The sequence below is a fragment of the Oryctolagus cuniculus genome, chromosome 1 (genome assembly GCF_051225735.1).
Source record: "Oryctolagus cuniculus isolate XC-2025 breed Fujian yellow rabbit chromosome 1, ASM5122573v1, whole genome shotgun sequence".
NCBI classification, from domain to species: domain Eukaryota; kingdom Metazoa; phylum Chordata; class Mammalia; order Lagomorpha; family Leporidae; genus Oryctolagus; species Oryctolagus cuniculus.
Genome location: NC_142867.1, coordinates 232352837 through 232368052, shown reverse-complemented (window position 1 = coordinate 232368052; position 15216 = coordinate 232352837). Strand labels below are relative to the sequence as shown.

The 15216-nt window shown below is 63.8% G+C and overlaps 1 protein-coding gene across 1 annotated transcript in view; it reads right to left on the bottom strand.

The window, feature by feature from the left end:
- Positions 1-28: 28 nt before the first annotated feature.
- LRRC8A (leucine rich repeat containing 8 VRAC subunit A) overlaps positions 29-15216 on the bottom strand; it is a 28009-nt gene continuing 12821 nt past the window's right edge. The window contains exons 3-4 of the mRNA XM_051838510.3: positions 5412-7576; positions 29-1721 (exon numbers count right to left, since the gene is read on the bottom strand). Coding sequence (XP_051694470.1) covers positions 1446-1721; positions 5412-7568 — 2433 coding nt within the window. The 5' untranslated portion in view covers positions 7569-7576 and the 3' untranslated portion in view covers positions 29-1445. The remainder of the gene's footprint in view (positions 1722-5411; positions 7577-15216) is intronic.

The window sequence follows — 15216 nt, the reverse complement described above, 5'->3', positions numbered from 1 at the left end:
CCCGGATGCGCAGCACTCCGCAGGCTCCTCCTCTCTGTTACACATTTATTTGATATTTGAACTCTGCGAGTTCAGACCCACATGTAACGGATTGCTTTGTGGTTGCCACAGGCTAGTGTGCATTGTTTCCGAGGGGTACATCCAATGACACAACGCAGGGAAAACACAAATGGACAGACGGACGGACAGAATCATTGAGACGGGAGACGCTAAAACGTGCCTTAGTGTCTGTGTGGGTGATCTAAGGCAGGGACCCGAGTGGCCGCTCTGAAGCAGGGGAGCTTCCCGCCCCCAGGCCTGACAGTGTGCGAGGCCAGCGCCTGGGAGCAATACCGGCGTGGAAGCCAGCACGGTGAGGCTGCCCCCGTGGCGACAGGGCCTGTGCAGGCAGCAGGGGCTGGTGGTGGCACTGAGCAAGCCCACGACACACGAGGCGGGACGCAGAGCCCGGGCGAAGCAGCTCCTCTTGTCTCCTAACACTGTGCGTGGAGGGGCGGGGCGGGGCGGGGGGGGTGTGGAGCACCGTTCATCCCGGGACTGGCCACCCCGCGTCTCCTCCCTCTTGGCAGCTCCAGAACATTCTCTTTGGCTGACAGCCACAGAAGTGAGCGCCTGCCAAGACATATGGAGGAGAAAGAAAACAAGACACCAAAAGGCCCCCCCCACCAAAAAAAAACCACCAATAACAACAACAAAAATCCCCGCCCCAGGAGAGTAGAGAAACAGACTGCACCTGGGGACCAAGTCACGGCAGACGGGAGACACCCTGCCCCCTGCACCCCCCCCCCCCGCCCGGGGGCAGGAAATACAACCCCGGGTCTGCCGCGGCGTCCAGGGATCCGGCCACCCCACCTGAGACTGTGCTCACTGGCCTATAGTGTCCTCTGTGTGTGTGTGTGTGTTTTTAAGTTTTTTTTCTTTTTAATACCCAAACCATTCATTTTCAAAGCTTAAAAAAAAAAAACACTTCTTTTTTTACTTCAAAAAAAAAAATCAGAAACTGATGAGGCCAGCCCCAGGCCCGGCCTGCACGGCGGGGTGACCCCCTGCTCACGTCCCTGCCTGCTGCCGAGTGAGGAAAGGAGACACAGCCCACCCGAGCCGAACTCTCTTGGGAATGTGCAAGTTGTCTGGAGGGAGGCGCTGCGAGCCAGCGAGTGGAGAGATAAATACCACCAGCGCCTCTGGTGTGGGCTCCGCCTCTGGGGCAGCCGTGGCCTTCCGCGGAGACCCTGATTGTCCAAATACTGCTGAGTCTGCTTCGGTCTCTGGTCTCCCCAGCAGGCGCCTGCCCTGGGGGGCGTGAGTCTCCGAGGGAGAAAAGGGGCCAGCCCCTCGCACGCCATCCTGTCCGCGTCCTCCTCGCACGTCCGGCCCAGGCTCCTGCCCTGCAAGGCCGGGGCGGCTGCCCGGGAGCGCGGCGGGGTCCTGCGCGGGCCGTCGGCTCAGGCCTGCTCCTTGTCGGCCCTCCAGAGCCGCTCCTTGACCTCGGGCGGCAGCGTGTTGAACAGGTCCTCCTCCACCACCAGGCCGCTGCGCCGGAGCAGCGGGCACTCGCCCAGCTCCACGGGCAGGCACTCCAGCCGGTTGCCCCGCAGCTCGATCTGCGTCAGGCTGGTCAGCTCGCCCACGCGCGAGGGCAGGGACTGCAGCACGTTGTTGCCGAGGTGCAGGGCCCGCAGCTTCCGGCACTGGAACAGCTCCGGAGGGAGCGCCTCGATCTGGGGGCGGAGGGACCGGGAGTGAGGAGGGCGGCCAGGCCGGGCGGAGGGACCGGGAGTGAGGAGGGCGGCCAGGCCGGGCGGAGGGACCGGGAGTGAGGAGGGCGGCCAGGCCGGGCCCCCCGGGCTCCACCTCACCCTCTCTGACCCTCCCGAGGTCGGGCCCCGGAGTCCTGGCACCCGTACAATCTGGGCCAAAGTCTGCGTCCACCGCACGCAAGATCTCAGCTCTGCCCTCACCCCCTGCAGTGCTTCCTGGGTCCCCTGGCACCCGTGTCCTCCCCACACTACCGACCCCTGCATCTGCTGTCTCTGGGCTGTGGGCTCCCAGGGGCTGACGGGGCCTGCCTGGCTCCCGCGGTCCCAGCACCCAGGGCCCTGAGGGGACACGTCACCCTGGCAGTGGCCACCACCCCTTCTCCCCCAGCTCAATGGGAGCCAGGCTGTTACCCCTGCCTGGCTTCAGAAAAACTGGGGAAAGCATGGGTTATGCTGAGAAAAATCCCCCCCTGCTAACTTTCTGAGAAGTGGGGGGCACTGATGGACAGGGGTGAGCATCCCAGCTGTGTCCTGGGCCTCAGGGTCTCGGTCAGGTCACCAGGTGACATGAGAGCCAGGGGCCGGTCCTGGCCACATGGAGGCCCCCCTCCACGTAACAGGCAGCACCAGGCTCCCTCGGGGCACCGATGCTGCGGGCTCACTGAACCCACGTGACCCCATCGAGGCCCTGCACACTTCTTTGCTTTTTACAGAGGGGTCACCAGGCCCTGAAGAAGCAAACGGCAGGTCCGTGGCAGAGGCAGGACTTGAACCTGGCTCCATGGCCCACGCTGCCGGCTGGGCGGGGAGCTGGGGTGGGGGTGTGAGCTCTTCCTGAACCTGCCGGTCCTGACGCACCCTCCGCCAGACAGAAGGGTGACCAGGAACCGGCACCGCAACCACCCTCGGGGGGGGGGGGGGCTCTGTCACTGTCCCCACTTTCCCGCTGAGCAGACTGAGGCCGGGGAGTTGGCGTGCAGTAGGGGACAGGAGGTAAGCCCCGCTTCTCTCAGACAGCACTGGGAAGAGAGGAGGCATCTTCAGTGCCCCGCCCCCCCCACCGTGGCCACCCCCCCTCGCCCCCTGCCGTGGCCACACCCATCCTTCCCCCCCTCCACAGTGCATCCACCGATGGGGCCGTCACCCGTCACCCGAGCCCCACCTTCCCCTCTCTGCTCCCCCATTTGCACTGAAATGCCTCAGGCCTCTGGTCTTTGAAAAAGACAACTTTCCCTCGCTCCCGGGCTCTGCGAGCTGCCTGTCTCAGCGCCAAGGCCAGCCGGCTTCTGCGGCCATTCACCTGTGACCGCCTGGCCCAGGTGGTCAGCCATTTCCAACCCGGCAGACCTGACCCCGCCTCCTCTGACCCCTGCGCACTGTGTGCCCGCCCACTCCGGCCTGGTCTTCCGCTGCCATCACCCACCTGAAGCTCGGGGCAGCCTCCCGTCCCTGGGGACGGTGTCAAGTCTGGAGGGGACTTTGCCCCCAGCTTTAGGCGCGTTCAAGGTGGGCCCCTGGCTGGGACACATCCCCACCTCTGAAAACCTGGGCTTCCTCCTCCCCCAGACGGCTCCCTCACCCACTTCCTGCGGACCCTCGCTCCACGCTCTCCGTCCCCAGCAGCCTTGGTCAATTCAGGCCGCACCCCCTCTGCTGCCTCTCACTCCCACCCCAGGGCCACAGCATGAGTGACCTCTGGGAGCTAAGGGTCACCTCATTCATCCCTTCTTCCCTTTACTCCCTCCGCAGGACCCCAGTGAGCGTGTCAGGCGGGCACACGGGAGCCAGGGCAGCCTCGGTGAAATGAGGTGGGGGCAGGGGCCTCCCCCGCCCGCCCTGCAGGGGAGTCCACAGTCCAGGGGCTCAGTTCTCTGCCCCTCCCCCACAGAGGCCTCCCTGCCCCTCCCAGCCAGAACATTCCACTCTCCCTCTTCCTCCCCCACCTCCCGGGGCCACTGCTCTGTGCTCCTAAGCGCTCCGGCTGGACTGTGCGCCCACCGCCACGCTACTGTGCGTCTTGTTCACCCCACGCCCCTGCTGCCAGCTCCACAGCCCGACTGTGTTTGCCGAGTCCCGGAGCCCACCAGCGCAGGGACGCATGAACAGGTGCGAGTGTGCGCCCGCCGCATGCACTCCCCGCCCACCACGGTCCACAGCGGCTGCCCAGAGCCAGGGCGCCCAGGAGTGCGGACACAGAGGGGCCGAGGTCTCAGCCCAAACGAGGGGCCGGCCTGCGACTGGCCCACGGGCCCTTCTTCCCTACAAAGGCCTCCAGGGCCCAGGGCAGGACAGGATGTGATTAAGCCTGCGCTAAACACGGCGTCCAGAGGGTCTCCTTCCTCTGGGACGGGGGAGGGGGGCTGCCGCCAGCTGCCTTCCTGAGGGTGACCTCAGCCACCAGGCGTGACACTAACAGGCAAGTTCTGCGCCAGGAGCCGGGGTGCAGGACAGGAGGGGGCAGGCTGGAGGCTCCGGGAACAGCACTGAGCCCTATGGGCAACCCAGCCCAGCCCCGCGGCGCAGGAGCCATGTGCTCACCCCGAACCCCGGACCCCACTCATCAGACGGTCAACTGGTGCTTCCCCAGGGTGGCTTCTCCTCGGGGACTCTGGTTTTCCTGAACAGTGGGAGCCAAACCAGCTGAGAGGTGACCCTTGCCCGTGTACACTCCCTCCTGAGTCACGATTCAGGGGCCGAGATAAGCTCTGTCACAATGCCAGCTCCGTGGAGGACAGGACGGGCTGGCTTGCAGCGGGAGACGTGGGGGAGAAAGCAGGAAGGCTCTGAGCTGGCTGGGGTGTGAGTGATGCCGGGGAGGGGCCCGAGCAGGGGCTACTGCCCTCCCAGTCGCACCCCACACAGGACGACCCGGGCACGCACCCGGGAAGCCAACGGGGCGCCCAGCACGGCTGAGGTATTTGCTCTCTGCTTGGGTCTCGGGGGCCGGGCCTTGGGCTTCCCCCGCCACGACATTCTCCACCCGAGAGCAGGGCGGGGAGGCTCCCCCAGGGGCCGTGGCTTCATGCACAGCAAGCTGGACCGCAAACCCGGGAGTACCCTGCCCTCAACCCCAGGGTTGAGGCGGGGCGAGAGACAGGTGCACGTGGCCACCCAGAGTCTCGGCAGCACCTCCAGGGCGGGGCTTCCCACACCCGGCCCCCAGAGGTTTGCAAAATTTCCTTTCCACAAAAGCAGAGGGTGACAACCCGGTCCCATCAAGCCTACCTCTGTCCTTTACCACCGCCCAACGCGGAGGGGAGGGGAGGGGAGGGCGGCGTGAGCAGTGCCGGTCACCTCAGGCAGCAGCAGCGGCCACGCACACCGTTTCTGTCCCTGGTGGACCCAGAATAGCCCCCCAGCTCCAAATGTGCTTGGGGACAGCTCCAGGCCGTCCCACGTGCACGGCCCAGCACCAGGAGAGAACCGTGGGCCTGGCTCAGAGTAAGCTCGGGGACAGCCCACCCCCCCTTCCCGCCAGCATTCTGGCAGGAGGAGAACTCAGCAGCAAACGTGGGCTCCCCAGCCCTGGTGTGGGAAGCCCTCCCCGCGCACGCCCCCTCCAGGTGGCCGTGGGAGCCATGGGGGTGGACTCCCATCCCGGGCCTCCGGGGGCCGCCCTCCCGCGTGGGCACCCGCGGCCGGGCCACTCACCCGGTTGGCCGTGACGGCCAGGTTCTGGAGGTTCTGCAGCAGGCCGACGTCGGCGGGCAGGAAGGTCAGGTTGTTGTGGCTGAGGTCCAGGTGGCGCAGCTTGCGGCAGTAGAAGAGCTGCGTGGGGATCTTCTCGATCTTGTTGCGGTTCAGGTAGAGGCGCTCCAGGTTGGTGAGGTTGCCGATCTGGATGGGGATGTAGGCGATGTGGTTGTACCACAGCTTCAGGCAGGTGAGGCGGTGCAGGTGCTGGAAGCTGATGATCTCCTCGATGGTCTTGAGGTTGTTGTCCTTGAGGTCGATCTCCTGCAGGTTGTGCAGGCTGAAGATGGAGTGGGGGATGCGCTCCAGGTCGCAGCGGATCAGCTCCAGCTCGGTGAGGTTCACCATCTTCTTGAGGCTGTTGAGGACGATGAGCTTGGTGCCCTCGTTGTTGATGGACAGCTTCTGCAGGTGCACGCCCACGTCCGTCACCACCTGCGGCAGCTTGCTCAGGTTGCTCTTGAGCCGCAGCACCTTGAGGCGCTTCAGCTCGCGCAGCCCGTCGATGACGATGTAGCGGTTGTTCTCGGCGCTCAGGTTGCCCGTCAGGTGCAGCTCCTCCAGCGTCTTCAGGCTGTAGATCCACAGCGGGATCTCCTTGATGTCCGTGAACTTGATGTGCAGCGCCCGCAGGTTCTCGCGCAGGAAGGCCAGCGCGGGCGCCTCGATCTTGGCCGCCGTGTGGTACAGCCACAGCTCCCTGAGGCCCGTGAGCTGGGCGATGCTGGGCGGGATGGTCACGTCCGGGATCAGCTCCAGCTTGAGCACCTCCAGCTCCGCCAGGTCGAACACCGTGTCCGGGATGCCGCTGAGCATGAACAGGTGCAGCTCCAGCTTGTCCTGCGCGTTCTTGGTCAGCCGCTGCCGCAGCTTGTCCAGCGTCCACTCGTTGTTGAGGTTCAGCTGCCGCAGCTTGTTCTCGCTCACCTCCGACAGGAAGACGGCGAAGCGCTTGGAGTAGAGCGGGTCGTACTGGTCGATGAGGTGCAGCATGAAGGCGAAGTCGTTCTTGACGTCGGGGATGTCGCTGTAGCTGCTCTCCTCGCGGATCGACTCGAACGAGTACTTCTTGAGCGAGCGCCGCAGCATCCACCAGAGCGTGTACATGCAGACGAGGCCGTAGAAGATGACCAGGCTGATGTAGAAGGACGCCAGGATCTTGAAGAGCGTGGCCAGCGGGTGCGCGCACCGGTACGTGCGGTAGCCCGTCAGGCTCTCGATGTCCACGGTGCAGTCCACGTCGAACTTGATGTTGTGCACGTAGTAGACGGTGTAGCAGATGATGAGGGCGAACTTGATCACCTTGATGATCGTCTGCCGCATGTACAGGCGGTACACGATGTCCCCCTCCTCCACGTGCGTCCGGAACTTCTTCACCTTCTCGAACAGCGCCTTGGCCTGCTCCCCCTCCTTCTTGTCCAGCACGCCCGTCTCCGAGCGGTCCACGATGCCCTGCTCGATCCGCGACTTGGTCCGCTGCAGCATGGGCACGGTGGCCTCCACGTCCTCGCTCACGGTCGACGACTTCTTGTCCATGGAGCCGTTCATCTTGCTGAAGGCCGGCTTGGGGTCGCTCTCCTCCACCACCGTCTCGGACAGGGCCCTCGTGGTCCACGGCGAGTCGAAGCACTTGAGCAGGATGGACACGAAGTGCTCCAGCTTCGAGCTGGTGCGCGGGAACTTGAACCAGAAGTTGCTGCAGGCCAGGAAGATGAGGGTGTGCAGCAGCACCAGGTAGGGGAAGTACTTGGCAAACCAGTGCAGCCGGTTCTCGTAGCACACGGCGTCCACGTAGTTGTACTGGTGCCGGTCCAGGTCGTACTTGATGCCCGTGGGGCCCGCGTCAGGGGCCGGCAGGATGGTGGAGTTGGGGTAGGTGGGCTCCGGGCTGGGGGCTGCCCAGCTGCGGAAGGAGTCGTTGCAGGAGTCCTTGGTGACCCACTTGCAAGGCAGGCAGATCATCTTGTCCTGCGTGACCTGCAGCGTGCCCCCGAAGACGGCGATCATCAGCATGACGATGGAGATGTAGTCGGTGAACACGTCCCACCACGGCTTCAGGATCCGGTACGCCGGCTGCGTGTCCGCAAAGTAGCGGAGCTCCGTCACCGGAATCATGGTTCCACCTGCAAGGAACCCGGAGGGAGGGTTACCACGGCGGGGGTGTTACCACAGTGGGGTGGGGCTCTGCCTTCCCGCAATCCAGGGGGGTCAGGGGAAGAAGACAGTGACAACCCCGCCAGTGCCCGAAAATTCCACCTCCAGGCTGGCAGCCAACCGCTGGCCCTTCAGCAGGAATCATGCGGTCGCCCGTCGGCCGGGAAACCGTGGGGGGGGCAGCCTCCTCACTGGACAGCCAGCCAGTGCGGCCTCGCCGTGCCCCGCGGTGCCCTTTGCCTTCCAGTAAGAGTGTTTGGGATTCCAGCTGCGAGTCCACCCACCTGATGACTACAGACAGCGCAGGGCGGAGGGGCTTCTCAAGGTACGCGCACAGCAGACGCAGGGGCACTGCCCACACGCTCACCTGCGAACAGCGGGAAGTTCCACACACGTGCACGCCGCCCCACATGTGTGCATGTACGTGATTGCAGAGCGGAAGGCCACACACAGCCCGTCAGACAGGCTCCTGGCCCACGGAGAGAGCACACGCCTGCCCTGTCCATCCCACCACGCCCAGGCTGGGTGACATGGCTGGGCCTGGCCCCTGAAAAACCCTCTCTGGCGGCGAGCAGAGAAAGGAATGAGAAACCACAGAGCCGCTTCTGCCCCGAGTCCGCCCCGCTCGGGTGCCTGGGAACCCCTTGTCTAACACGTGGCTCCGACGGCTCTAACGAAGGCTGGGTCTGGGAGACAGCGGGCCTGGAGCCGCATCTGGGAAGGGCGGCGCGCGGTCAGGTGAGCGCGCAGTCAGGTGAGCGCGCAGTCAGGTGAGCGCGCGGAGGAGCTCTGTCCTGGGCCGGCCACCGTCACCTGCCCGGGGAGGCTGTCCTCACAGCGCCCTGCAGGACGGGCACGAGAGGGGAAGTAAGTGGGTATTCCAGGGAACATTTGGAAAAGCGGACAACGGCGCCAGGTCCACGCGGGGGTCCTTCCTGTGTGGTTTTAAAAACACAACCGTGCTTTCACTTTGCACTGGTTTCCAAGCCGGAGTCTGGATTTCTAAGACAAACTGTGAATTCCTGTGTCAACCTGGAGCTAGGATGACGGGCGTCACTAAGGACTGTGGTAAGGCACACCTCCTGGGCAGGACCTCTGTAAACCCCGAGCGCCTCCTGGGATGCCCGGGGACAGGCAGGACGGGAAGCAGCCCCAGGCCCGGTGTGAGGCAGGCAGCTTGGGGACAGAGCAGAGGCGGCCTGTCACGAAGGCCACAGCAGCCGCCAAGGGCCCGGGCATGGGGCACACACGTCCCACGCGGGCATTCATGGAATCTCTCGGATGTCCGGGAGGAAGGACTTGGGGGGAACGCAGGCTGGGGGAGGCAAAGCCGCCTGCCCAAGGCCGCGCTGCTGCCCAGTGGCAGGGCTGACGCCAAGCCGGCAGGCCCTTCCTTCTACTGCTGGGTCCATGCCACTGCGCAGGGCTGGCCCCGCACCTGCCCATGGTCTCGGGCCCGGGAGGCCAGTTTCCCAGCCTCAGCCCGGAGCTTCCAGAGCGCAGGTCACTGCAGGGCCAGCAGACACCACCACCCGCCCCGGGCTGGCGGCTCCAGCCCAGGGCCAGCCCTCCTGGGGAGGCCAGAGGAGCGCCTGGCCCACAGGAAGGCCCAGGCCCTTTAATGACCGGCTGGAGCCGCACCCCACCCACACTCCGGGGAAGCAGAGGGGTGCTCGCTGAGGGCTGTGAATCAGAGACCTGGCTTCCTGGCTCCGAGTCCTCATCCAGGGCGGGGGCCCAGGGGTTGGGGGCCGGAAGGAAGGAGGGCCTTGCCAGAGAAGCCGGAGGGCCAGCGGCAGCCTGTCGGGGCGGGGAGCCGGCCCTTGGGGTGGGGGCAGTTTCTGTCCAGGCAGGATGTGGTCGCCTAGCCAGGCTCTCTGCGGAGGAGGGGTGAACACCCAGGCTCCTGGCAGTGGGCACAGGTGATCACCCTGAGGCTCAGGGGGAAGACACCGCCCAGGGTGGGAAGGAGCCCCTCCCCTACAGGTCTGACTCTGCCCTGCCCTGTCCCCACTCCGCCCAGCCTCACAGCACGTCCTGGACTTCCTTCAGTGCTTGGCTGGGTCCTGTGGACGCAATCAAAGTGACTAAGGCGTGTCCCCTGCCTTGGGTGCTCAGTCCAGAGGCAGAGCCTGGGCTGGTCACGTGGCTAAGAAGGCCCAGGACTGAACTCAGGCCCTCGTGAGGGGCACCTGTCCGGAGGAGGGGTCACCCCAAGCCGCGTTAGTGTCTCCTCCTCACCTCTGCTATGCAACTCTGGACAAGTCGCTGTCCCTCTCTGATGGGAGTTCAGGGAGGATGAGACAAGAGGGTGCATGCACCGAATCCAGGGGCTGCTGGGGCTAGAGGGGCCCCGCCCCACGGTGAGGCCCCCACAGGCGGTGGCAGGTGGTCAGAGGGCCTGCCGGGCCCCCGCCCCACGGTGAGGCCCCCACAGGCGGTGGCAGGCCGTCAGAGGGCCTGCAGGGCCCCCGCCCCACGGTGAGGCCCCCACAGGTGGTGGCAGGTGGTCAGAGGGCCTGCCGGGCCCCCGCCCCACGGTGAGGCCCCCACAGGCGGTGGCAGGTGGTCAGAGGGCCTGCCGGGCCCCCGCCCCACGGTGAGGCCCCCACAGGTGGTGGCAGGCGGTCAGAGGGCCTGCAGGGCCCCTGCCTGGGCCATGGGGCTGTTTCCCCTCACACTGAGGATGGAGGAAGCAGCACTGAGGTGGGCCTGGGCTCCTGCTGGGCCAGCAACTCCCAGGGCTGCTGCCAAGAGTCCCTGGAATCTAATGCACTTAAGGTGCTTGGCTTAGGGTGGGGCCAGGCCAGGTGCCCCCAGAGGACACAGCAGGTGCTCAGCAGACTTGGAGCTGCACCCTGAGAGAGGCCGGGAGGGGAGGCGGCTGGGGTGAGAAGGGCGTGGCCGAGGGTGGGGGCGAGCAGGGCAGCAGCTTCAGGGGGATGTGGCCCGGGCCCTCCCTCTTCCTGCCCTGCGGAAGCAGAGGGAGCCCCAGGCAGGGACCTGCCAGAGCTAGAGCAGCTCCCCGTGAGGCTGAGGGCCACGCCCCGGGTCCTCACAGGAGCCGGCGCCCGCCGTTGTGTGCCTGTGTTTCTGTTTTCTCTGTGTTGTGGTAAAATGCACACCGAAGTCACCGAGCGTACGCACGGCTGCACAGCCGCCCCTGCCCCTGCGCCCGCAGGCTCCCCGCCGCCCCGTCTTCTTCCTGCCTCTCTGGACCTGATTCTCCAGGGCCGGCTCTGCCCAGCGTAAAGCCCTCGGGTTCCTCCGCGCTGCAGCGGGGGCAGAGTCTCCTCCTCTTGGAGACTGGGCAAGGCTCCTCTCGCCCGATTCACAGGCACAGAGACGAAGCTCAGGGAGAGGTTACTTGCCCGGCCTCACACGGCCCCTGAGTGGCAGAGAAAGCCCTCAGCTCCGGTGTGCAGGGGGGTCCGTCGGGGCACACCCCCACCTCACGGCTCCCCTGGGCACACCTGAAGGGAAGGCAGCAGGTGCGGGGGACTGGGGGCACTTTTCTAGGTGGCAGAAAACGCTTTTGGGGCGGGCACCGGGACGCTGCTCGGGACACTGGCGTCCCACACTGGAGCGCTGGTTCAAGTCCTGGCTGCTCCTCTTCCGAGACAGCTCCTTGCTGCTGATGCCCCTGGGAAGGCCGCAGGGGAAGGTTCAAGTACTGGGGCTCCTGCCACCCACAGGGGAGACCTGGATGGAGTTCCAGGTTCCTGGCCTCGGCCTGGACCGGCCCCGACCATCGCTGCCATTTGGGAATGCACCAGCGGATGGAAGATTTCTCTGTCATTCTAACAAATATCAAATGAATGAATCTAATTTTTACAGAAAGTGGAAACAGGGGTCAGCGTGGTGGCGCACCAGGTTAATCCTCCGCCTCCGGCGCCGGCATCCCATATGGGTGCCGGTTCTAGTCCCGGGAAGACAGTGGAGGATGGCCCAAGTGCATGGGCCCTGCACCTGCATGGGAGACCGGGAGGAAGCTCCTGGCTCCTGGCTTTGGATCGGTGCAGTTCCGGCCATAGTGGCCATTTGGGGAGTGAACGAACGGAAGGAAGACCTTTCTCTCTGTCTCTCTGTCTCTCTGTCTCTCTCTTACTGTCTGTAACTCTACCTGTCAAATAAATAAATAAAAAATCTTAAAAAAAAAAAGTGGAAACAAGGCACTGAGGGGTGAGTGCACCCAGGCCCCGACCAGCCTGGGTCCTCCTCCCCCTAGTCCACGGCCCAGCCACTCCAGCAGGGCTCTGCTGCCACCAGACACCCTTGTCCTTGTCCTGACCACCCCTGCTGCCAGCCAGCAAAGAGGGAGAGCTGGGCAGCACCCCGGCATCCAGGCGGTGACCAGCGCCCTGCACCATCGCAAAGACCAGCGAGATGGGGCTTCCCGTTGCCTGTGTGGGCCCTCAGGCAGGCACAGCGCAAGTCCTGCAGAGCAGTGAGGATATGGAGAGACAGCCCAGGGTCCGTCTGGGGCTCTGCCATCCACAAGCAGAGTGACCCTGGGCAGGTGTGACCGCACCTCTCCGAGCCCCTGGCTCCCTTCCCTTCCGGTGCGCCTGTGAGCACGCCCAGGTGTACCCAGGAGAGCTGTCAGGTGGGGCCCCCAGGCTTTCTCTGTCACTGGCAGGCAGAGTGCCGTCGGTCGGGTCGCTGTGCACCTTCTCCCACCCGTGGCTGAGGATAAAGACAGGCCCCTGGGTTCAGGGCCAGCGGCTGGGAGTGGAAGTGAGCAGGAGGCAGAGGACAAAACCGACATCAGCAGACACCTGCTGAGGGGGGCAAGTGCGTGGGCAGCCAAGCACGCAGAGGTGAAAGCCACGCAGAGGGCTCGGCGACATGCGGCATGGCCGGCTGGGGCCTGGCGCACAGGCCAGGCAGCACGGCAAGGCTGGAGGGCAGCAGCACGCGGCAGGGCCTTCCCAGCAGGCCGAGGGAGCCCTCAGGCAGAGCCTCGGGGAGAAAGCTGAGATCCAGACTGGCAAAAGCAACCCCACGTGATAACCCGGGCGTGGGGAGGGGCTCTCTCAGAAGGCAGAAGTCTAAAACAGGCCGGCGCCGCGGCTCACTAGGCTAATCCTCCGCCTAGCGGCGCCGGCACACCAGGTTCTAGTCCCGGTCGGGGCGCCGGATCCTGTCCCGGTTGCCCCTCTTCCAGGCCAGCCCTCTGCTGTGGCCAGGGAGTGCAGTGGAGGATGGCCCAGGTGCTTGGGCCCTGCACCCCATGAGAGACCAGGAAAAGCACCTGGCTCCTGGCTCCTGCCATCGGATCAGCGCGGTGCGCCGGCCGCAGCGCGCCAGCCGCGGCGGCCATTGGAGGGTGAACCAACGGCAAAGGAAGACCTTTCTCTCTGTCTCTCTCTCTCACTGTCCACTCTGCCTGTCAAAAAAAAAAAAAAAAAAAAAAAGAAGTCTAAAACAGCCACTTCAATTTTTAACCAGCATGCACTATCTCTGCGGTTGGGACAGCCAAGGCTGGTAAATAAAGAAAGAAGAAAAGCGGGGTCAGGTATTCAACTCCGGGGGGGCGGGGCAGACAGGTAGGGTCACTGCAGGTCAGGTCGCTGCCCCAGGAGATGGAGAATTAGGAGAGGACAAAGATGGCAGGGTTTGAAAAGGGAGCAGCAGGGAAAAGACAAAAAGCAAGCGTGCTGTGCAGTCCCTCTGGCTTCCACCTAAGTGCGCTGGGACCCACCAGGGCTGGGGGAAGGAGAGACCAGGTGCCCTGAGGCACAGGGACCACCAAGCTCCTGCCAGGCCCCTCAGGCAGAGTCCAGGACTCGGAAGTAGGGGAGGGGCTGTGAGACCAGACCGGACCCAGGAAGGAGAGGGGCGAGACCCGTGGCAGTCGACTGGCTGGGGAAGGCTCCAGGAGGAAGATTCAGGCACCCAGGTGGTAGGTGGGAAGTCAGATATGAGCTTATGTGTGGTGTGACAAAGGCCTAAAGAGAAGACGTCTACGTCTGGCATATGCATCTCAAAGTCATCCCGATAACCTGCCAGGGGCAGCCCAGTATCTGAACTTCAAACGCCCTCCCTGCCCTTCCTCTAAGGGGGTGGGGGGTGGGGCGTGCCAGCCAGACTTCCTCCTGTCTGGTAACTTCAGGGAGAAAACTCAGATAGGAGTTTTTCTATTTACATCCATAAAGTCTTTTGTTTCAGGAGGAGATGTGTGAAGACAAAGACCCATCTCCTTAAAACCCCCGGCCTCAACCGGACTGCGCGCTCAGCCCTCTGCCTCCCTGCTGAGCCGCCCGCCTATCCTGGCCTGGCCTGGCCTGGCCTGGCCTGGTCAGGTGTAATCTCACCACTCAACCATGCAACCTCGCAGCCGCTAGCCCGAGTTACCCCTGCAGTGAGACCACACCGCTGCCCACAGCCTCTTCACCCGGCTTAGCTCTGCCTTTTACTAGAAACACATTACTAAGTAATTAAGGAAAAATGTATTTAAAGATTTATTTATTTTTATTTCAAGGTGAGGGAATGTGAGAGAGCAAGATCTTCCATTTGCTGGTTCACCCTCCAACAGCCGGGACTGGTCCAGGCCAAAGCCAGCACCCCCGAGCTCCCACCTGGGTCTCCCACGTGGGTGCAGGGAACCAAGGACTTGGGTGGCCCCCCACAGGCACATGAGCAGGGAGCTGGAACGGACACCGGCAGGTGGCAGCTTAGTGTACTGTGCAACACCGGCCCCAAGACAAAAAACGTCTCTAATCACTACTTGGAAGGATGGAGAACGGCCAGGTAGGAGTGAGGCAGGAAGGGACACCTACCAGATGCTGAGGCTCACTACAAAGCTACAGGAACTCCACCTGTGCAGGTCATGAAGGGATACGTGGACTGACCAAGAGAACGGAACAGCAAGCCTTGAAAAAGACCCCACCCGGTTTCCGGCTCCTGGAAACCTCGCCAGTGTCGACTCTGCCAGTTTGGAGGGAAGGACGGGCACCCCTGAATGGTGCTGTTTCTCCGGTGGAAAGAGCCCCAGATCCTTCCTTCTACAAAAATAAATTCCACTGAATTAGGGGCCGCCCCGGGGACCCCCACATCCTGTACAGGAGTGTTCCAGAATCACCTTCTGTTCCACTTCCTGCTGGGGTGCGCCCTGGAGGGTAGCAGGTGATGGTCCGGGTGCCCGAGTCCCCGCCCCCCGGGGAGCACCCTGGACTTGGTTCCTGACGCCTGGCTTCTCAGCCGGCCCAGTCTTGGCTGTTACAGCGTGAGCCAGGAGGAGAGAAGGTGTCTGTTTCTCTACCTTTCAAAAAGAGAGAAAAATAAAAGGAAGACCCATGGCCGGGATGGGGCACCCCACCTGAGTCCTGGGTTGGTATCTGGGTTCCAGCTCCCCCCTGTGCAGACCCGAGAGCTGCAGCAATAGCTCCTCCCTCCTGGCTCCAGCCTGCCTGCCCATCGCAGGCAGGTGGGGAGCAAACCGGTGAACGGGGGGCTCTGTGTCTCCAAACTTCTCAAACGGAAGAAGAAGAGAGAGAGACAGACATGTGCACTTTTAAACTTTAAGCAGTTTAAAGAAAAATCCAAGAAACCATCTTACTGCTAAGACAGGGAAGGCTATGTCAGCACAAACTGCACAAACTCCTGT